Source organism: Hemibagrus wyckioides, linkage group LG10 (assembly GCF_019097595.1).
Source record: "Hemibagrus wyckioides isolate EC202008001 linkage group LG10, SWU_Hwy_1.0, whole genome shotgun sequence".
Taxonomy (NCBI): Eukaryota; Metazoa; Chordata; class Actinopteri; order Siluriformes; family Bagridae; genus Hemibagrus; species Hemibagrus wyckioides.
In genome coordinates, this window is record NC_080719.1 from 15828124 (window position 1) to 15850507 (window position 22384).

The 22384-nt window shown below is 42.2% G+C and overlaps 1 protein-coding gene across 1 annotated transcript; it reads right to left on the reverse strand.

The window, feature by feature from the left end:
- Positions 1-1474: 1474 nt before the first annotated feature.
- midn (midnolin) lies at positions 1475-21398 on the reverse strand. Its single transcript, XM_058400258.1, has 8 exons — positions 21128-21398; positions 18745-18922; positions 17511-17598; positions 17354-17416; positions 11341-11808; positions 11132-11252; positions 10717-11031; positions 1475-4545 (listed from the first exon to the last, which is right to left on the reverse strand). Exons 1-8 carry the CDS (start codon positions 21186-21188, stop codon positions 4283-4285), a joined length of 1557 nt encoding a protein of 518 aa, XP_058256241.1. The 5' UTR covers positions 21189-21398; the 3' UTR covers positions 1475-4282.
- Between the last annotated feature and the right edge of the window lie 986 nt (positions 21399-22384).

Genomic DNA, 22384 nt, shown 5'->3' on the forward strand with positions numbered 1-22384 from the left:
ATAATTTCTTAGCATCTACTATATTGTTGGACAATTGTGGTTAATGAGAGAGCATTTAATATAGAATAGATTCTATTAAATATTCAATAGTAGTTTATACAGAATATACACAGTCGGAAAAAATTCTGAATGATATGGTGATGAGGAGAAAAGAATCTCAAAATTAAACCTTATGCAACATATTGAACCTTGAGGCAGATGAACTACAACAGCATAAGACCACACTGAGTTCCACTCCTGTCAGTCAAGAGCAGGAAACTGAAGCTACAGTATGCACATGCTCACTGAAACTGGACAGTTGAAGATCGGAAAAACATCATCTGTTCTGATGAATCTCAATTTCTGTTGAAACACGTAGATGGGAAGGTCAGAATTTGGCATCGGCAGCATGAATCCATGGACCACACCTGCCCTGTGTCAACATTTGGCTGCTGGTAGTGTCATGGTGTAAATTTCAATCAAGCATCATTTGAATGCCACAACCGATGTGAAAATTGTTCCTGACCATGTGTATCTCTTCATGGGATTTATCTAAATTTATATAAAGGTTGTTTGCAGCATGATATATTTCCATGAACATGCCAGCGTGTTAACTTCTTGTGCTTCCTTTCAGAAACCAGACCGGAATCCCACAGAGCACCATTGGGATGGTATAGACTGGGAGATTCACAGCGTGAATGTGTACCTGAAAAATCTGCAGTAATAATATGATGCAATCATGTCAACATGGACCAGAATCTCCAAAACAATGTTGCTAACGCTGTGTGGAATTCACTGAACAAAGAATAGAAGCTATTCTGGGAGCAAAGCAGAGGCCTACTTAGTAGCAGTATATGTTCCATATAAAGTACATGGTGAGGGTATTATGGTAATTAGGTCTACCAGAAAGTGTCAGTAAAAAACTAGATAGTATGATACTAATGTAGTACGGCTTGAAATAGAAAGTTTCCATTTGTCGGGAGTTATCTGTGCTTCGTAATCATGATTTCACATGATTGCACTGTGTGAATGGTGGAGAAGACTTCAACAAAAAAAAAAAAAACCCAAAACTCTAAACTCATCCCCTAATTACCTTTCTTTCTTTGCAATTACTGCAACATGAGGATTTAAAAATGTTGGCTCTTTTTGTCATGATTCATTTTCCCCTCCTGTTTTGTTTTGTTTTTAAATGATCCAAGCTCATATATATCTCTTCTACATGGTGCTTTTAAATCAGGCCTCTTCATTCTCTGAGCATCTGGATTCTAAAAACATCTATTCTGTATATGCAGTACGACAACATGGAGTCTTTCCTCTACTACAGAGTAAAGAGCACCTCTTCAGCAAATACTTAAATGAACAAAAAATACCTAATGCTTGTTGTTTTTTTACTTACTCTTTGCACTTACTCTTCCCTCATATTTTTTTAATGGCTATATATAATTGCATTATATTATAAACATTATATAACTGAGACAATTAACAACACAGACCATAAAGGTGCTTTCTTTAAATTTATTACCTAAAAAAGAAAATGTCCTATCACAAGTCACACTGAAATGTATTGCTTAAGAAAAAAATATATTTAGATACTTTCTTTTGTTGTTGTTGTTTTTTTTTTTTAAACTTGATTATTTCCATTATATTCCACAAAAACAAAATCAGGGCACGTGCCCTGTTTCGCCTTCTCCCACTTTAAAAAAAAAATGCACAAAGAAATACATAATTCACAGTTACCATTTTGGTTTTTATAAATTAATACAGTCACACATGTGCTACACCGGTCTATAGCTAGAACATTGTATTTTTGACTCTTGTTATTATCTTTAATTGTTGGCTACAAGAAAGAACAGGCAACTCAAATGATGTGAACTTCAACAAACTGGTTTAGAAATGCCCCCCTCCCCAGTCCTGTCCCCTTCAACAGCCCACTCTCAAGCTCATCTCAATTTTTTTTCTTTTTTCTTTTTTTTGTCATTTCACATATAAGTGAGGCACACACAGAGTATATTTCATAAAGATATGGAAATTAAAATGCTTTTGGATGGGACGTTCGTCCTTCGACGTGTGAGGAGGAAGGAAGTGCATGTAGTAACTTGTCCTTAAAGGACACATCCATTAGGAGACAGGGCACTTTGTTGCTGCAGCACTACAGCTGAACCTTCCTTATTATTAATATTATTTTTGAGAGGGTTTTTTTTTTCTCTTTCTTTCTTTTACAAAATTTTCTTTACATTTAATTTGTAAATTTGTTGCTTTTTAGCTTCTTGGTGGTAGGACAGATTAGGGCTTAAAGGACTTGATTTTTACAACAAAGTATGGAGCACACTAGTGAAATGTGAAGCCATTGCCATTACTTCCAGGTAGTGCTGAACGAATAATAAAAAAATAATAATAATAATACCAATAATTCTACCAGAGCTCATGATACCATTGCTGATGGACCTGCTCCCCCCCCCTCCTTTACCAAAGGGCAATTTTTAAGGCACAGAAGCCTTGACATATTAGAGCCTCCACCTTCAAGAAATGAGAGTTGCCCAAATAACTGGAGGAAATCATGTTTTGACAAAAATGCACATACACACACACACAAAAAAAAAAGACAGCAACAACAGCAAAAAAAAACATCCCCATCTAGTCCCCCAGTCCCTAAGTGTATGTCTGTGAAAGTTAAGGCCACTTGAAAAAAAAAAAAAAGGAAGAAAAAAAAAAAAGACTAGGTTCAATTCAGGCAGGTAATCTCATTGCAAACTCAGTGAGTGCAATCGTGGTCTTCTTTTCACTGTTTTTTTTTCTTTTCATTTTTGACTATAGTCTCGAGTCAGTAGGGGTAGACGCTGGTCCAACATCATTGTGGCTCCTTTTTAGGGGCTCGTTTTTGCTGGGTTGCTAAAAATGTTCATTTGCTCCAAGCTCATCACAGTCCGGGAATGATCCATGAACAATGTGAAACAACCAAAAGAGTCCTGCCCTGGGGTTTGGTTCGCCACTGATATGTAACGTCATTTCTAATTAGCAAATCCCAAGCAACTTCCTTTTTTAAATACAAATTCATTCATGCATTTTTTTTCTTTTAAGCACCGGTGTTCCTGCGTTATATATAATTTTTTTTTACAAAAAAAAAAATTGCCTAATTCACACAATTGCATGCAAAGTAAAGTCCCGTGTAGCAGCAGACCTATGGGTCTGTGGAAGGCCTAATTGAATGTTAGTGCATCTACCCGTGAGGCACTATTGAGCAGGGGAAGATGGCGGCTGTAGGCCTATTGTTCTCCTCTTTCTCCATCTAACAAGACAGAATGAGGGGCTTAAACAAGGGTAATTTAAGTAGGCCATCACTTAAGAGCAATTTGCAAAAGGTTTTCTCAAGAGACTACCATCACATAGACAAGACAGGAGACTTCTCATGTGGAAGGATGGGCTCAAATGCTTTGAGGATATGTTAATCAGTAATTTTCTCACGAGTTTAGAGAGACATAAAGAGATTTTTCTGGACACTTCTATGGTAAATGCGCTAAGCAATGGAAAAGAAACTCTGGATGCTTAGGTAAATAGCCATGAATTTGAACGGAACTCAGTTAAAGATGAAATCTGACTGTCTTTACAATTGATGTTTTGCTCTTTAAACCAGTCATTACACCAAGCTGCATTTAAAAAGCTTTGTGAGGCTCAACATGCACTGTACCATTTCTTGTATTGACCATGTTTTGAAAATCAAAAGATATCTGAAATAAAACCTCCTCATCCGTAAGATTAGAAACCTGAATGCTATGTGGGTAATGCTACATATTTGTTTCAAAATAGTAAATTGATTAATTAATAATAATAAAAGCATAAACAAAAAACAAATCATCCCCATTCAAGATCTGCTTCATGGCTCGTAAATTATAAATGCCCCTGTGGGAAGAGAAAACAAAAAGGAAAAAAACAACAACAAAAAAAAACATGGGTTTTCTGGATTCGTGATAGCTGCATTTGCCCTGGATGGATTTCCATCCCTGTGTTCTCCTGGGGAAAGGAGACAGAAAACGAAAATACCCTACACCATTGAAGTCTGCTATGCTCCTTTCTTGCTTTTACTTCTTGTGACAGGTTTTTCAGTCCATTTTTGTAATCATAGGCTGACAGGGATATATGGTAAAGGTCAGTTTAACTTCCTTTGTGAAACAAGTCTGTTTAAAGGGAAGCATACGATGCTTTTGGGTTTTTCTCAGTCAACACCAGCCTTACAGTCTCACATAATTCCTGTTCCTGTACATAAAAGCTAACTCCATCGCAGCTTCTCAGTTAAGACATAGTTGTTTCAGGCCATGATGAACTCGGACTTCATGTCGGCCTTGACGTCAGGTTTCCATACCGAGTCGTCAAAGTCCAGGTCAATCGAGCCTTCGCTGGACATGCTGCTGTTGCTGTTGCTGCGTCCGGCCTTGCGGTTGGGGAGCCACTGGTAGGGAGCGCGAGAGTCCCTCCGCGCCTTCCGCCTTAGCCGCTTCTGCTGCATAAGCAGCTGCAGCCGCTCCACCTTACAGCGTGTTGCTCGGTTCTCCGTCTGCCTCAGTCGGTCACCTGCAAAGGGAACAGAGAGGAAATTAAAACCAGGGCCCACTACATGTAGCATTACACTGCAATTTTTGTTAGAACTGTGAGGTATGGAGTGAAACACGTCTTGTGACTGTTCACAATTTAAGAAGTGAAGCTTCAGCTCAGTGAATGTGTATATCACTAGCTCAATATGAGCAGACCTCAGCTTGAGTGATTAGGCTAATGTTCTTAAAAAGACAAACAATAATCTGTCTGAGACTTTAGCAGGCACACGCCTGCATTAGCTTGCAGTATCTGATATCAGTACAAAGTGTTTGAGTGCATGGCTTTTTTGTCTTTTCTGATGCCATTATCGCTCAACGTCCAGAAGAATGTGACCTTGACGTTTCCAAGGACAAAACTGAGCAGCAGATACAGTCAAAGTCACCAGGAAAAACACAACACTTCAGCTAGATGCAAACACTCAAGTGTCACCAGTGTTCCATTCACATGCAAATATATTCTATTGCTTATCAGTTCCCATCACTGGAGCTTCTCTAAACGCATTTTTTTCTTGTTGGTGTGCCTGTTAGTAAAGAAAACCCTCCGGTTTTTGCTGCTACAAGCGTCAGACCGCACTATCCTGCTCGGCTTTAATTTCATTTATAAATATATTCAGAAGGATGGAAGGGAAAAAGCAACCACAATCTATTAGCTAGCTCCATTAGGATCTCTTCCAGAATTAAATAATGAAATAACAGGCTTGAATGTCAATAACCCAAAGCACAGACCATCTTTCATTGGGTACTCCACACATACACACACACCAGCAGCAGCAGTAGCTTTTAACATGGATCGATGGCAAATTAAAAAGACCTATTGATTAAACCTTAGCTCTAGTGCGGCAATCCATCTCCAGGCGAGGACACGGCTATTGGCTTTCAATAGAAAATGCAAGCGAATGGAAATTGTAAGCGAAGTAGACCAGTCCCCCCTTCCTTTTCCTAGCCTAAGCTCATTGAACGAGTGATCACTCGCCCAACTCCCCCTGAGTAAAGAGACACCCCCCATCTGCTTTAAGAAAAACAGGGGGACTATAGGGAGGCCCACATTCTGGCATTATACCTCTGTGGAATGGGGAAGCGTTGCGGCCCAAATCCATCTGTTTCCCTAGCCATTATAAAAATGAAAGGAGAGTTTTCTGTACTTTGTCTTTGTGTGGTGGGAATATTACTCAAAATCACTTGCTTTGTCTGATGTTACTTTAATTTGATATTCATTCAAGATACAGAGATAGAATTTTTCATATCAGGTTGGGTTTTTTTTTAACCAAAATCTGCTTTGTGTACAAAAGCATGTACACAATATGAGCTTATATATATATATATATATATATATATATATATATATATATATATATATATATATATATATATATATATATATATATATATATTATATTATATATACACACACACACACACACACACACACATACATACATACATATATATGTGTGTATGTATGTATGTATGTATGTGTGTGTGTGTGTGTGTGTGTGTGATCCAACAGCTAGTACTTCCTCTCCAGCACTAGGAGTAGAACTGACTTTCACGTGTCCTCTCAAGCAGCCAAAAGCTGCTGAATATACAAATGTAGGGCAGCAACCCTCAGCTTCAAAGTTCTTCATGATGAGCAGAGGGTACCAGAGATGGAAAAAAGCTCATGTACTTTTGCATGTGCTCCAGTTAAATGGGGGAAAAAAACACAATGTAGAAGCTCATTAGGAGCATGGAGCACAGCATTTCACACGTAATGTGCTGCGTCTACAATAGACTTTAAGGATATGAGGAGATCATGCCAAGCTTTTTTTTTTTTGTTTCTCTTTTATGAGATTCAGCATCGTTTCCACACATATGGCCAATGGAGGCACTGATGCCCTCCTGAAAGGCAAGAACCTGGCACAAACATATGGCTGCTCGCTTAGGGAAATGTGAAAAGAAGATGGACTTAACCTGCATGCTTGTTCGCTTGCTAACATGCCCTCGGCATGCTTGCATGCTGAAAGCAGTGGCCTGATGGGGGTCTCTAGTCTCTGTTTATGGCAGTGGGGGTTATTATTAGGCTGTGGCTGGGAGCCATCCTGCAGTGCTTCCTGACATGAGTGCAGAGAGGGAGAGATGAAGCGAGAGCCTCAGGGAGAAAGGCCAGGCGTCAGGGGTGGGGGCTGGGAGTAAAAGCAGGGATACACTGAGAACAAAGGCAGGAGAGTGCAGTGAAAATGCCCTCTTTCCTTCAGTGGTTCATGCTTTTAAAGCTCCTTCCTTTACGGAGACCCGGCATACTGCATGTACACGTGCACTTGGGACTTGGGGGCAGAAAAGGAATGGAGATTTCTTTTGCCTTTAGCAATCACGAATGAACAGAGGAGGACACTGATGAGGGAGACAAGGGGCTGAGTAAACAGAATTCCATCTCCTCCGTGCTCACCCTCCCCATGCTAGCCCCCTCCCATAAGCCCCTAAGCTGAAGCTGTGTTGTTTCCGTGTGAAATGCATGCTGCAGTGTCCTCAATCACATGCAATGCGCTCATGGCACCCAAGGGTTTGCGGCCCAAATCCTGCAGAAGAGGGGGAGGACGAGAGGACAAAACAGCACAGGCTTCATGTTGTGCAGCTGTTCAGACCAAACATGACATATACACCTGGCCTTCTTCTCCATTCCCAACCCCCACTTCCACACACACCCCTCCCCCAGAACAGTGCCGCAACAGGGGTATCTGAGGGACATAGAAATTCTGTGGCTTTTAGCTGTAATATTTTCCAGCTTTTTCTAAGCAGTGTGGCAGCATTGCTTTTCTTAAAAGCAGAAGAACAGCATTTTAAAAGAACAGACTTCTGCTTTGTGTATCTGGGAAAAGAGGTTGATGCATGAGAATGTATTGATCGCTGTATCGAGGGAGGAGGATTTAGCCCAGGCCCTCATGCAGATGTAAGGGAGGAGAACAGAATGAAAATGGAAAGAGAAGGCAGGGGGAGGGTGGAGAAGGAGAAAGTGAGAAACACAGAGAGAGAGAGAGATCAGTGGAGCAACTGGCTTAGTTGTGGGCATTTGGTCAGTTATGGAAGACTTAAGGGGTAGTGGTGAACCTTTCATAGTGAAGTAGACCATACTGCAATAGCTGAACAGGCCCAGTAATCGTAATTAATGGGTTTCATTCTTTCGTTTTGTTTTTTTTACTCTTACAAAAACCTTTATCCTTGAAGCTGAATGCTACAGTTTTCATCAAGAGGAGATTCCTCAGTAGTGCTTGTGCAACATACTGAGCGTTTCCCCAAGTCCTAGATGATATGATGGCATATCATGATAATGCATTATTTTTTTTTAATAATACGTAACTATTATATACCTCTATTTTAATCCACTGTTGTACTGTCAATTCCCACTAGCTAATCCTTCACTCTTGTATGATGTGAAGCCAACTACTAAACATTTTTTAACTGCTACTCACACAACATTAAAGAACAGTTGAATGCACTAAAGTGCCCTCTACCATTTACATGAGCTCACAGATTGGCTAGTGTGATCAGGGAACAGAGAAATCCCAACGAAAGAAGAGGCCCAATTATGTCCGCGACTCATACTTTTGATCTCTCTGAGCCATTCAGGAGCACATCAGGGGTAAGCAAATGGGAATGGACAGCTTTTTTTTTTTGCCAACAAATAAAAAATCCTATAGACTATGCACATCCCCATGTCCTGTTAACGGCTATACCCAGCTGTGCTCTGAAATCAGAGGGTGCTGCTGTTCCATGTTCCAGCTGCAGCATGTTTCTAGAGCACTGGGAGACTAGCCAGCTCTGCTTCAGGGTGAACACAAGCTCAGACTGGCTACACTGTAGAGGATGGCCATTGTACTCGACCATCTGGAGCCTTAACCAGGGGAGCAGGCAGCCCCTCCATCTTCGTCCCCTCTTGGATGTGATGCCATCAACGACCCCACAGGGAGCCAGCATCTAAAATAACTGTTATTTGCATATCGGGAGCAATAAAGGGCATTAGACAGCGGTTCTATACAACCCTGCCCAACAGTCGAGTTCAGTTACAGCCTCACAGCAGCAAACAGGCAGCCTGGGGGGCTTCTTATACACTTACCATTGGCAGAACTGCACTAGGGAATGAATTATTGAGTGGCGGGTAGGTCAGAGCTCCATAGTGACCGAGAAAGAGGCCCGGGGCACTCGATCGAGCAGAAAGAGATCTGCAAAAGTGGCAAGCAAGTCTCTGGGAGAGACAAGCCACAGCTCTGTTTAAACAAGGGAAGGCTGAGGACAAAGAGAGGCGAGATTGTGACATTTCACGTGCTCTGGAATGTACACAGGAGCCGGCAGCATTTGCTTTTGGGTGGATTAAAGGAGTGACTTGAGGAATTTGAGTGGTCCCCGCCCTATTTTCCCTCTCTTTTGCACTCTCTCACTCTCTGAAGCGCAACTCCACCCAGCCTTCCAGAACACAAACTAAACTAACCTGAGCTGACAGATAGGGAGGGGAGAAGAAAGCATTCCTCCCCCAACCCCCTGCACTCTCTACCCTTTTTCAGACTCAATTCGATCCCCCTTTTAATCCCTCTGTTGAACTTAGCAGCCAAGGAATATAGGGGCTAAATTCTTGTGTTAATCTTCAAGCTTTCACTACCTCTTTCCTTTGTCCTTTTACTCTGTTTATTTCTTCAGTTCTTATTTTTTCCTACTTTCTTTTCCTTTCTCCATTTCTGTGCCACTTGAATGGGACAGACCAGTTGATCTGTTGAGCTATTTAGATACAGAAGTGAAAAAGAAGGGCAGGCCTGTGCTGGGCAGGAAGTACAGAGACCCCACTGAGCTCAGGACTTCTGCTCCCAATCGAAAAAGCCCTCTCCATGGGTAACCTTCCCCCTCCTGGGGTTCAGTATCTAGTTTAACCCCCATCGATGGCCCCTTCACGGCAAGCATACTCAAAGATCGAATCTAGGCTCAGGGGATGGGGGTGGGTGGGGATATCTGTTGCTTTCTTTATTGACACACAGACTAAAGAAGTGGAACCCTCATGGAGACAGCACAAGTATGTGACATTTCCAGGAGCCAGATTTACCGAGAAGTCATGGAACAAACCGAGGTGTGTGTCTCCCAGGCTATTCCTATAATCTAGTAGAAGCACATGTCTATGTAGACTCTAAAGGTTGTAAAGCATGGCGGTCAAGAGGTGCTAAAAGATCACCTGCTTTCTTTGCCTCTCATAACTAGACAAGGATAAACAAAAGTTAATAAACAGAGGGCAGCACTGTCCTGAAGCATGCAGGAAGCACCAATTAGTTGGTAGGCATTCGCTGTCCGGATATAAACGATTTTTATGAATGGGCTCTTGGTACATTTTCCCCCTCCTGCAGACCACTGAATACAATGAGCATTCTCTCAGAGCTCATGTTTCTTGTATAAATCTCTCTATTTAAAGGCCAAAAGAAAAAACAAGGCGTCATTGAGGAGGCCTGGCTCACAGTGCCTGGATGGTTTTTACAGATGGAGCCCAAGTGCTGGCCTGCCAGAGTGGAAACAGTAGGAAGGCCCATTGACTGGAAATGTGGGAGTGGAACAAAGAGAGGCTGATGATGGAAGCAGGGGGTGAGTGCACAGAGCACACACAGATAAGCTATGTATTATCTTAGCGGAAGTGAGGACTCACAGCCCCCTCTAAAAGATTTTTTTTTTGTAAAATCACAGTATTCCTCTGATAATGATATTCATTCTGCACAGGCTATCATTAATGTAGACTATTTCTTCATCCAAATGCTCAGCCCCTTCTTTCTACCTGCCACACGACTGTGAAATCTATCTTAGCTGACTATCTCTCTCACCCACCCTCCCCCATTCATTTTCTCCTAGAGGAAAGCTGACACCATCGGCACACAGAGACAAAGCCAGACGTGCTGCTACTGCCAGAACGCAACCACTGATGCCTGACAGAACAAGCCTGCTGAGAAAGGCAGTGGAATCCCTAGACAGCGCAGTCTTTTCACCTCACTCTACTCCCTTACTTCTTCTCTATTTTCTACAGCACCACCAACACTATCTTTCAGTATCACACTCTGTTTCATTAAACAGTGCCACACTCCATTTCTCTTCAGCAAATTCCAAGTGACAAAAAAAGGAACATATACCATGTTAAGGTGCTGTTACTCACCAGGGGGTTTGCACATTCGAACCTGGCTCTGGCACTGCACCAGTGGGTGGAGAGGTGCCTGGCTCACAGATGGCACAGAGGTAGCTTTAGAGGATATGCTGGCGATCTCGGTTGTGGTTGGAGGTGAAGGTGGTGGTGAGGGCGCCGGAGATGCCACACCACCGCACTGTGTCTGGTAGCGGAGCTGCGTGAGAGAGGCAGGCATGCCCTGGTAGTGGCGTGTGGCGCTCAGGAGGTCATTCAAGATCTGCAAAATGGTGCTGATGTCACGCCGCGGCCGCCCACTGCTGTCCTGACAGTTTGGGTGCAAAGTGCCTACAGGAGGAGGAGGAGGAAAGAAAAAGGTTAAGCACTTAAATGAAAAAAAAAACAAAAAGACACACCAGTTGACATGTACGGTAACTGGTGTGACTACCTGAAAACGTCCCAGAGAAGACTCCAGGAGCATGGTTGACGAAGCTTTCGATAATAGCACCTGGTTTACGGGAACGTGACGGTGCGGTGCAGTTGCCTGTAGCCTTTGTGGTGCAGTTTCCCTACAGAGAACATGGAAAAATAGTAAAAGTTCTGCTTATAGGTTAAGTTAATGAACAATATTAGGATTTGGATGGGATTAACACTTACCTCTGGACAAGGTCCAGTAGAGCTAGAGCTGCTAGCGGCACTTTGACAAGCCAACAAGGGTTGCTGTGAACGGAAGATGCCTTCTGGGAGATGCGAGGAGCGAGGTGCAGTACTGCAGTGCCTGGATGTTGAGGTGGGATACATAGGGGGCATAGAGTGGCCAGATGGGGAAGAAGGAAATGGTGTAGGGCTCACAGGGCTAGGTGGAAGTGTTTGCGAATGGTGTGGGTGAGTGTGTTGGTGTTGGTGGGGGTTGTGAGATAGTCGGTTCTGGGTGCCAGTGATGGCTGCAGCGCCTGCTGAATGTCCAGTTGTGCCATCAGAACTACTACGTGTGACGAGATGCCGGTGTTGCGACTGCTGGTTGCCCGAGTGCTGTGCTGCCAACTGCAGCTGGACAAACATCATGTGATCACCCACGCGCAGGGCCAGAGTCAGAGGAGAGCGGCCAGACAGGAAGTCGCTGACCTATATGCAGGAAACGAGTAGGGGGAGAAAAGGGAGGATTTAGGAATGTCCCCATGCACAGACACACAAGTCAAGTGATTTTGGCAAAAAGGCTCAATGAAAGCAAAATTGCACACATTGTTTTAGGCAATAAACTACAATTATGTTACAGTGCATGCACACTGACACACACAAACACTCCCCCCATTACTGAACTCTACCATTCAATATACCCACAAAGGACCAACTTCTGGCTGGCCTTGGGCCTTAAAAATCCACCACAGAAACAGGATGCAGACCCACTTGCCTAGCAGCCACATAATGGACAATTGTTTGAGGGCTCAGAGTGGAAGTGGAAACCTTGCCCATTTGAGGAGTGCCCAGAAAGGAAAACAGATCCAAGCCTGGGGGCTTTGACCCCTACAAATCAGGAAGAGGAATACATTGGGCTTGTCTGGACTTGGCTCCATAAGTATACTTCTAACTTCCCCGTGGTCCCATCTTATAACTTAAAATGCCTCTGTACCAGCTGCTGCTTACAAGTTCAGTAAAAGGGTTTGGTTAATTAGAATTTCTTTCTCTTAATTATTTGGATTCATTTAAGCATGGTTTTAAGAAAGACCTTAGATCTTGCTATAAAACAATGTACAGCTTTATTAAAAGGACCTTGAGATTCTCTGCTGTTTAGAGATTATAGCCAGATGGTTCAATAATCCTGGATTGCACTGCAAAAAAAACTACGATCATAACAGCCACAATATCAAAAAGAAAGTTACAGAGAAATAAGCAACCGGGATACATAAACAGTGTTCACACCAAAAGAACATAGTACTTGCAGAGGAAGTATAGACACAGCTTTGCACAAACTGCATAAAAAGTTTTCCATCAGGCTTTTTTTGGCTGACCTGCTGTTAACCTTCATTTTCACTGGGGTCGCCCCACCATCATGTTCCTCCCTCGCCTGTTTTGTGGTACTGTTTTTCCATCAACAATACACACTTGACAGCTGAATAACCCCATTTTCTGGACCTTTTTTAAAGCTAAGTCTTACACCTTTCATTGCATCTTTGTCATTCATCAGTCCCTAAAAATGTAGAACTCCGGTATATGATTATATCTACACAATTACTGAAGCTTTATTACTTGAAATGACTAATTTTTTCGCACATTATTGTGTATACCTTTGAAGCTTGAGATCTGTGGGAAACTCCATGCAAAGGTCATTAATGAGTCACCCTGGGTGGTGGGCAGGGAGGACCCGTGCACTGATTGACAGCTGTCAGGCAAACAGTAATCGTAATTTGCATCAACCTACACAGTTCAAGCACTTTAAAGAAGCCCCTGCAATAGTTGTATGAGTAACCACTTATAAGGCGAGAGGCATAGGGCCTCCACTTCAACCGTGTGGCGACATCGTGGAGGCAGTGGTGCAAAACCCACAAGGAGCTGCATGTTTTGGGATTGTTTATCAGCAAGTAGGACTGCCAGACCCCACATTACCTTACAGATTGGTCCCCAATGAGCCAAAGAGTCTCACTGACTCATACGCCAGCCATCTACGCTACCCACATAATAAGAGACTGCACGAACATACAGCAACAAGCAAAAGTGGTCCTAAGAGGTGAGGACAAGCTGCAGATGGCAGAGACATTTAGCACAACACAAAAAGCCTGTCAATACCTCACCTACCACATGCTTCTCTTACATTAATAACAAATGTCCACAGTAGAGCCATTACTTTATTTTTTTAACTGTTATCATGTACCCAGAAATTAAAACCACTAAAGACCACAGATGTTTTTTTTCACATGAAGGGTAGACACCAAGGGATGGAAAAAGGAACAAAACATATTAGAAGGCTATTATGGAGAGTGTGCAATAGCCATCTCAAAATTACCTTAGTCAGCTACCAGACCTCAGTTATTCTCCATTTAAAAAAAAAAAAAAAAAGATGATGAAAACATATGACCTAACACAGAGCAAACAAAATCAGCTCCATTTTTGTAGGTGCAATGTGTGCTGGCCTGTCGTTTAGAACACCTGAAAAGGGGTAATATACTTAAATAGACGTTTCTGTTCAAGCACACTTCTTTTTTTAAAGGCCATTAACTTTTGTGCTTCTGATCAGATTTCTGATCAGGCTATAATGCCATGCTCTCGAGTATCTTTGAAGTCGTTTGACCTTCAAACCGAGCACCAATCTTGTTTCCTGCCCTCCCCAATCTCTCATTGTCCAAAGGGCCAAAAATCATCAAAAATCAAAATCAGAATAAGGTTGGACTATAGCCTGGTTGCAATGAAGTTCAAATCTATTCAATTCAAATCAATGAAGTACTTGCGTGAAACGTGGTTTAAATAATGTGCCCATAGTTACCATATTTTATTCTAGCTTTCATCACATTTCAGTGGCATTTTGTGCTGCAGTGGGCTGCCGTTGCTATGCAGTGTAGGGGGAGCAAAGGACAGAAAAGGAGAGATGAGAGTGGCCTGGATGGGGGAGAGACACTGGGTTGAGATGGTGGGGGCAGGGTGGCAGCAGAGTCGAGATGCTGTTCTGCGCTGATGAAATATTCAGTGATAACCAGACTAGGACCCTTAGTTTTCCTCCCTTCTTCAAATTCAGAGGCTAGCGGCGTTGTATCAGGGTAATTTCTCACACAGCGTACACACACAGCAAACACTAGAGCTTAAATATGAAACAAGGGCTCAATTTCTATGGTCCATATACGGTGGAATGGGTCAAATCCAAATTCATAGCATCCTGCCATAGAACTAGGGATAAAATGTACAATAACAGTTTATTAAACTCAAGCATCAACATGCAGGTTTTGATTGCTCCAGACTTCTATTGATACACAAACAGACCCAGTGGGTTAGGATGAAATAACAAGGGCCTGTAAAGCAATCGATAGCATGCATTCTAAAAATCCTGGAAAAAAGGCCACCTTCAAAAGGACTGACTGAGGGGATGCTGACCTGTTCAAGATCTCACTGAGGGGGGTTGGGGGAGGAGGTGGTGGTGGTGTTATGGTTTGCAATTGGGTCGAACCAGGGGGTGACAGCTGGATTTGATCAGCTGAATGATTACAAAATCCAGAGCGGCATGCCTGATGGGCTGCCTGCTAAAGCTTCTCTCATCCCCCATCATTTCTATATCTCATCTGAAGCCAACAATCAAATCGCTTTGAGGTTTTTCAAGGGCTACAAAGGAGCAATCCACTTTGACTTTGCGTGGTACTCCTGCTGTGTCCTCTCTTTCCCTCTATCTCCCTCCCCCGTGTTCTGCCTTCTGATCAGAAATATGCACTGTGAAGGCTCAACACCTTCTGAGTCAGATGAAATTGGCTCAAGATGGGCGAGAGACACTGCTATAAGAGACTTTAATTTGACATATCTATAATAGCGAGGCACGGCTGTATTTCCTAGCACAAATATTTCCATCCAAATGACAAGATCGTTTTGAATGCCATAACAAAATATCGTATTCTTTTTTTTCAATTCCAGTAATCTACCAATAATTTAAAAGAATGATGATGTCAGTCAAATTCTTTGAATTAAAGCATGGTGTGACACCCAAATAATCAAGTCATTCTGTATACTACACAATGTAAATGTTCACATTTTTTTGATGATGTTTCTGTAATTTTTATCTCAGTACAACCCAGGAAGTCCGTGTTGCAAGGAGTCTTTGTGTCCACCTATCTATTTTTATCTCCAGCCAACATGCAGTGTTTTGAGTCAACGCTGTCCTCTGTGGTAATTTCATATGAACTCCACTAGGAACCATGTGACTGGTTTAGAAAAGCCATTTCTCAGCCCGTGCTTATCCGTCTCTCCCGACCCTGACCCTGTCTCAGCCCAGGGGAGAGAGAGGGCTGTGGTGGGAATGACGGGAATGGTGACAGTGAGCGAGACTCACCCTACATTGTTAGATACTACTATTTCTATTGTCATCTGTCTGCATTCAGACACAATGGCGAATGTTCTGGCTTCTTCTGGAGACACTTTGAAAGATGGCCAGTGGGTGTTGATGGCACTGATCGGGGGTTATGACAGAAAACCTTCTCTGAGGATAAAGGAGATGGGCAGGATGTGCCTGTCGCTGGTCATTATTTCAGCAGAGGGTCAGTGATATCCAAAGTCAACCACATTAACTCATTTACATGCTTGCTTTCAGATCTCATTTTAATCTTTCGGTACCTGTAAACTGACAGTGTGGTTAAATTAAGTAGAGAACGTGCACAAGGAGGGATGAAAAGTGCTAGACTGAATCAATTAAAATGACATGCTGCATGTCTCTGTCCAGATTCCCTTTTCCTTCTATTTAACGCTGGTTAAAGGGAGAGAAAACCTCAAGATGTGAATGAGACATGTAAAACCACCACAACCTCAAATTACAGGGCTGGAGTAACAAGGGAAAAGGACTATTCCAATAATTGGCAGTCTTCCTTTTCCATAAAGCACACTCTATCTGATTACATGGAATGCAAATATAGATCATTCTCAGGAAGCTGCCTTAGTGTTCTGTGGCTGAAAGCCTTGGAATCCTGACACTGTAAGGCACCCTTGTCTACTGTATCCCTGTAAGCACATTTCCAAGCACATAACCTGATCTGATTTCACACACACACACAGAGACCAACCACATATTGGGTGGGTGGATTTGACCCAGGACTGCTTTGTGAAACTGAATGCTGCTTTGGACTGAAATTAGGTGACCAAATGCTTTCTAGTGTTTTTTTGTCAAATACTATTTGCACCAGCTTCTTACATTCAATGTGTGCGACCACTATATTTTTTCAGAAAAGCCAGACAAATATGAAGACCTTTGTGCAACTTTACCATGGGAATATATAACCATGAGGCTTGTGCCTTTTTACTAAAGAAGCTGGAAGTGTGGAAGGGCTTGAGCACAGCTGCGTTTCATGGCCACAAGAAACAGCCGTAGCTTCTATGAGAAGGCGTGCAGCATGAAAAGAATGGTGCACTCCCTAGTCAAACCCCAACGTAACCACCTTATTCCTCCTTTCACTGATAAGCTTGCTGCTCTAACATCACTAACATCTGACATCAGCTCTTCATTTTGTCAAAGCTGGGATCTTCAGAGAAAATATTAAAAACCTGCTGGAGACAGACTGTATTTATCAGCAACACTGCATGTGATAACAAGCTGCCAATCATTTGCTCAACACTATGACATACAGGGTGTCTATAAAATACAGCCCTAAACAACCCTAAAATGCATGAATGCAAAGTATTGTATATAGAAATAAGAAAAGAATAATGGCTAAAAATGTTGATTTCTTATGTAGTAACTTGACTCTTGAAGCATATGGCTGTTAAAGAGATCCAGGTCTTTCTCAAGTGGGTGCTACATAGAGCCTGTCTGGGCTTGTCTTAACTCTGCCATGTTGCCAGGAAACTAAAGGGTGTTTCTTAAAATATGCATACTAAGCATGTGGAGGTCGCAAAGTAAAACGTCCTTCGCTTTAGACCCGCTTTTTCCTCATTTAGGATTGCAAACATATCACCAACAACCAGATATAAGATACATAAGTAATCTTACCTGTGTTTCAGTCAGACTCTCCAAAGCCTGCATTACTGACTGCTCAGGTCTTGATGCTTGAGACTTCAAGAAAGAAACACAAGTAGGAGTCATTCACTGTAAGTGCACTCAATTGAACAAAATTAAATTGCTGTGAAAATGCCCTGCATTCATTTACCATTAGACCTGCTTCAACTGTTGGTACAAGAGTTAACTTGCTCCCATCCGTAATGCCCAAGTCCTGAAGCTTCCCTGAACTCAGGCGCCTGGAAAGTACACAGACTCACATTAGCTTGCTCATTTTACTAGAATAACATGTAAATAAAACAAACCTCTGCTTTTCTAGTCTATGTCATTACTGGACAATGACACATCTGATGCACTTTGACAGATTGCAATATCAAACTATGAGTGGACGTTTATCAGCAAGTTAGTCATTCAAAAATATTCAGGTTCTTGCTAGGTAATTTGTTGCCATACTTCAAGGCTGCAAAATAGCATCTTTGATGCTATATATAGACACACAACAAGGTTTGAAAGTTATGGTTCAAACCACAATGCCTAATTTATCAAAAACAGTCTCTATCATTGACCTTTGCAGAAGGGCAGCCCCGCACTGCTAATGCCCCCATACATACATGTACTAAATGTTGCCTCTTACTGAACAAAAGAGACACAGGACTTTGCCCAGAGGCACCTAAGCCATGGCAAAGCCAATAAGCAGGGCCTTGGTTTTAAAGAATGATGTAATTTGGTGGTGATTACCCATAGAGGCTGTTAAATTGGCCCAATTCAAGGTGAAAACAATGCAACTGTTAGGGGTCATTTGCAAGTGACAAAGAGGCTCTCATTCTTTCCCCTCCCAATTCTACCACCTTTGTGTTATTGTCAGGCAGTCTGAGAAGCTCGCCGAAAATTAACATCACCCCCCCCAACATTATGGACGAATATTCAACCACATCGTGAGCCTCTGTAGGACACCTGTATTGTCTTGCTTGTACTTTACAATCTTTACAATTACTAAAATGAAATGCATAAACATTTTAAAAGAAGTTTTTTATGAGGGAGCAATTCTATAACTTCAATCAATGCAAAAAAATTCACAGCATATGGTCATTGTGAGATGCTCCTCCAATACTAACCCAAGAGACTGCAAACACACATTCACGATATTTGCCACAGAAGATCAAGACTACACACTATGTGTAGAAGAAGGCAGAGCACATATTACAAATAATAATAATGTGAAAATTCTATATCAGACCCGGCACGAGAGGCATAATCATGACAAGCTACACGACTCTAATGCAGCTGCATGCAAAAATCGCAGCTGACCTACTGACCTCTTGCACATACTAGATTAAGTACGGTTATTATTGCTACTATTATTAGGCAAAATCAGCAATACTCACGTCTCCTTGTGAAGAAGCGCAAGTCTCTCTTTGGGCACCTTGAGCCTCTGAGAGAGCCTCCTCTTGAGCCCCTCCACAGTCTCCTCGGCGGGGAGGCAGAGCTCGAAGCGCGTGCCCGTGGTGGAGTGGATGTGCAGGTTCATCGGGGGCGCGCTCGGCTGCGGGTCCATTCGAGAGCCTGCGACGCGTGCAGAACAGAAAGCGGTCAGTCGGTGTCGTTGAGTTTTTCCACAGGATGACTTTTCTTCCTTTTTATTTGTTTAGTCCCGATACAAACCAAGTGGCAATATATTCCCAGAAAGGTGTTGGGACGCGGACGGAAAACGGTTAAATCCTACGTGAGGTCCGCGAGAGGCGATCCGGCGCTTTAAAGAGGGTACGCGGAGGGGATTTAAACGGTTAGGCTACTCAAGCACACGGACAAATCCCTTCACACGCGAGACGCACTTATTTATTCCGCTGTTGTGTCGTTTTGTAAATACAGCACGAACAGTTTTCTGCAGACGAAATGTTAACCCGTAAATTTACCCTCGACGCCTGCAGATCGCTCCTTGCGTCAAACGGAGCCTAGCGTTTCTGCGCTGTGATCCTCTGTGCTGTGCCGCCGTGCTACGATTACACCGACCTAACGGAGGCGGTCCTAACGAAAGACGTCATCCAATTCAACCAGTCATGAAGAGAAGGTTACACCCACGTGCCGGGCACGCTCCGCCCCTTCCTCTGCCCAACGTCTTTTTTTTGACTCATTGAAGACGAATCCTGGCTAAGTGGGCGAGGCTTAATCTCCTTAGCAACGCACGAGTTTCCGCCCCCTCCGCGATTCTAAAGCCATTCATAACAGTTAAACTGCTGCGAAAACAAAAAGAGACCCGGCACAACCTCGTTTCGGTGCTATTCATAGGCATTACCATAGGGTATCGTGCCAAAATAAATGTAGCCCACCCTACTGCTTATTGGTTGTAACAGGTTAAAGTGAGTAGTTTCAGTTTTAGGTGTTTTAGATGGAATCATAGCATGCTAATATCGCTCTGCTGTAGATACGCTATAGATTAACCCTGTGACGAGAGCCATCGTTTGAGCAACAATGATATCATCATCATCATCATACAAATATTGCAATAATCATTAATGTTATCAAACAGTATGCGCGCGATTTAATTTAAGCAGGGGACGCACAATGACTGACGTCACTATATAATCTCTCTCTCTCACACACGTATATATATATATATATAGCTGTAGAGACATCCAATCTCAAAATGTGATATTACTTTCACTGGGAGCCAGATAATTAGAAAGGCTAACATTTTATTTTTAGATATTGTAATTGTATTATATGCAAAATATAAAATAATAATAATAATTAAAAAAACAGTCCAACTCTATTAATCCAGCGTTTAAGAGATGTTCAGCTACTACAGCTATATTGTATGTTAGAAAACATAAACACATATATTACTACACAGGTATTGGTACAGTCTCTGCTGGAGTAATCCCGTAGTGTTTGAGTTTCCACGAAACTAAAATAGATACTCGATCGCCTACCAGTGGTGAGCGCAGGCATAAATAATTCAGCTTTCAATCCCAAAAGCCTTTCTATTGAACATGTAGTACACTACAAATGCAGCAGAGAAGCCATTATTTGATATTCTATGCAGTGCACGGATATAAAAGTGTTTGGGCTTCAGCCATATTCTCTCTCTCTCTCTCTCTCTCTCTCTCTCTCTCTCTCTCTCTCTCTCTCTCAAACACACACTACTAAATATAAACCGATGTCAGTGGAACAGCGTCTATCCAGTGAGCTCGGATAAACAGTCTGAACAGGAAAAACTACACACATCTTCGTCATATTTAAATGAGAGTGTTTACGCCACAGATGTAGACTGGACGTAGATTGACGAGATACGAAGTGTTGCTTGTGTAGGTCGATGATGATGATGATGATTATTATTATTATTACTATTATTATTATTATTATTATTATTATTATTATTATTATTATTGACACCTGATGTGGCATGTATAGCTTAAGTAAAGTAAACCACATTCATTTTCTTAGGTAAAAGATAGACAATCAAGGTCTCGAACCCTTGCTGTACCCTTGTGCTATCACCCCATCAACGGGGAAAAGTACAGTTTGGTACCAGTGCAGGTACCAAACTAAAAATAAAACCCTAGATCAGGATCTGCGTGGCACTAACATCACCAGATCAGGACCCCATTCTATTTACCTTCCAAGCAAAATCATCCCGAGAAAAGATCGAGATCATCCTGAAAGCCTCTTGAAATCCAGGCTTTTCACCACAGTATCGATTTCAGCCGCATAAATATAACACCAGGGTCCAGATGCGCGTCCAGCTGTGAGACTGACATTTCAACTTACCGATTATAGTGGCGAAAACCTCAAAGCTCCGCGATTCCTGAAGGTCCCCCGGTTTCGGCATGTATTGAGTGGGATCTGTGTTGTAGTATGCACTAATCCACAATCTTATAGCCTATATAGTTCTATAGTTATATATCCAAAAATATGTGCGGGATTTTATAATTCAGCTTCCGACACCTATGAGCTGTTTAGGAGCCGTTATAGTCCTTTTAAAGAAGTAGCAGTAGACACCGGTATTCCGGTCCTGTTCCGACGTGACTGCTTTGCGCTTATTTGAGTCTATTTATAAGGTCCTGCGTTGAGGGAAGACCGATTACTACACAACCTACCGAGCTTTTAATCCAACCCGTATTCAGATAAACCCCGCCTCTGCCGGGTGAAAGAATTTAACGCAAGGGGCGGAGTTTGCCCGAATATTGGTGGGGAAAACAACGCCGCTACTACGGTAGGCGGAGAAGAACCTTCAATTGCTGCAATGTCAGCGTGTGATTTAAGGTAGACTACTTGAGGTTTCGCGTAAGAAAAAGAAATTACATTCATGAACATATATGAAGAAATACAATAATTCGGAATAATGATAGTGTTACTGTTCTGTCTAATAAACGCGCACGTGTCTTTTTTTATTGAAACATTCTCTACTAGTAAATACAAGTACCTTAAGAGGAAGCCTATTACGCTAAAGAAGGAGTCACCGGTAATGACGACAGAGCATGAAGAAAAAATCCAAGCAACCAGTGAGGCAAAACATATTGCCTGGATACGCAGGAACACAACTATAAACAGTCGCTTATCTTTGTTTATTATTGTGTGCGCGTATTCAACATGTCATAAATATATATATCAAACGATCACTGAAAGATGAATTTCAGTCAAACTTCAGTAAAGTCTTTAGCAATTAATGGGAATTTCCAAAAAATGGCATGATAAGGAATGGGTCACTTTGGGTATTGGGGCGTCATCGCCATTTTGTGAAGAATACAGCAGTTTGCTGTTACTTTCATTACATTCAACACTACTTTATTTCATATTTCTATATTGACTGATTATTTTTCAAAAGTCAGATCAGTAAGAAATAAACGCAGTTTGCCTGATCATTTAGCAAAACGTAGGCTGCCCTTCAGCCTTTTTTTATCAGCCAGTTTATTAGGAACACCTTATACATTGCTGAGCTCTTGAGTAACACTCAAACTGTTCATTAGATAAATGTACACTATACTGCTAAAAGTTTTGGGACACCCCTCCAAATCATTGAATTCA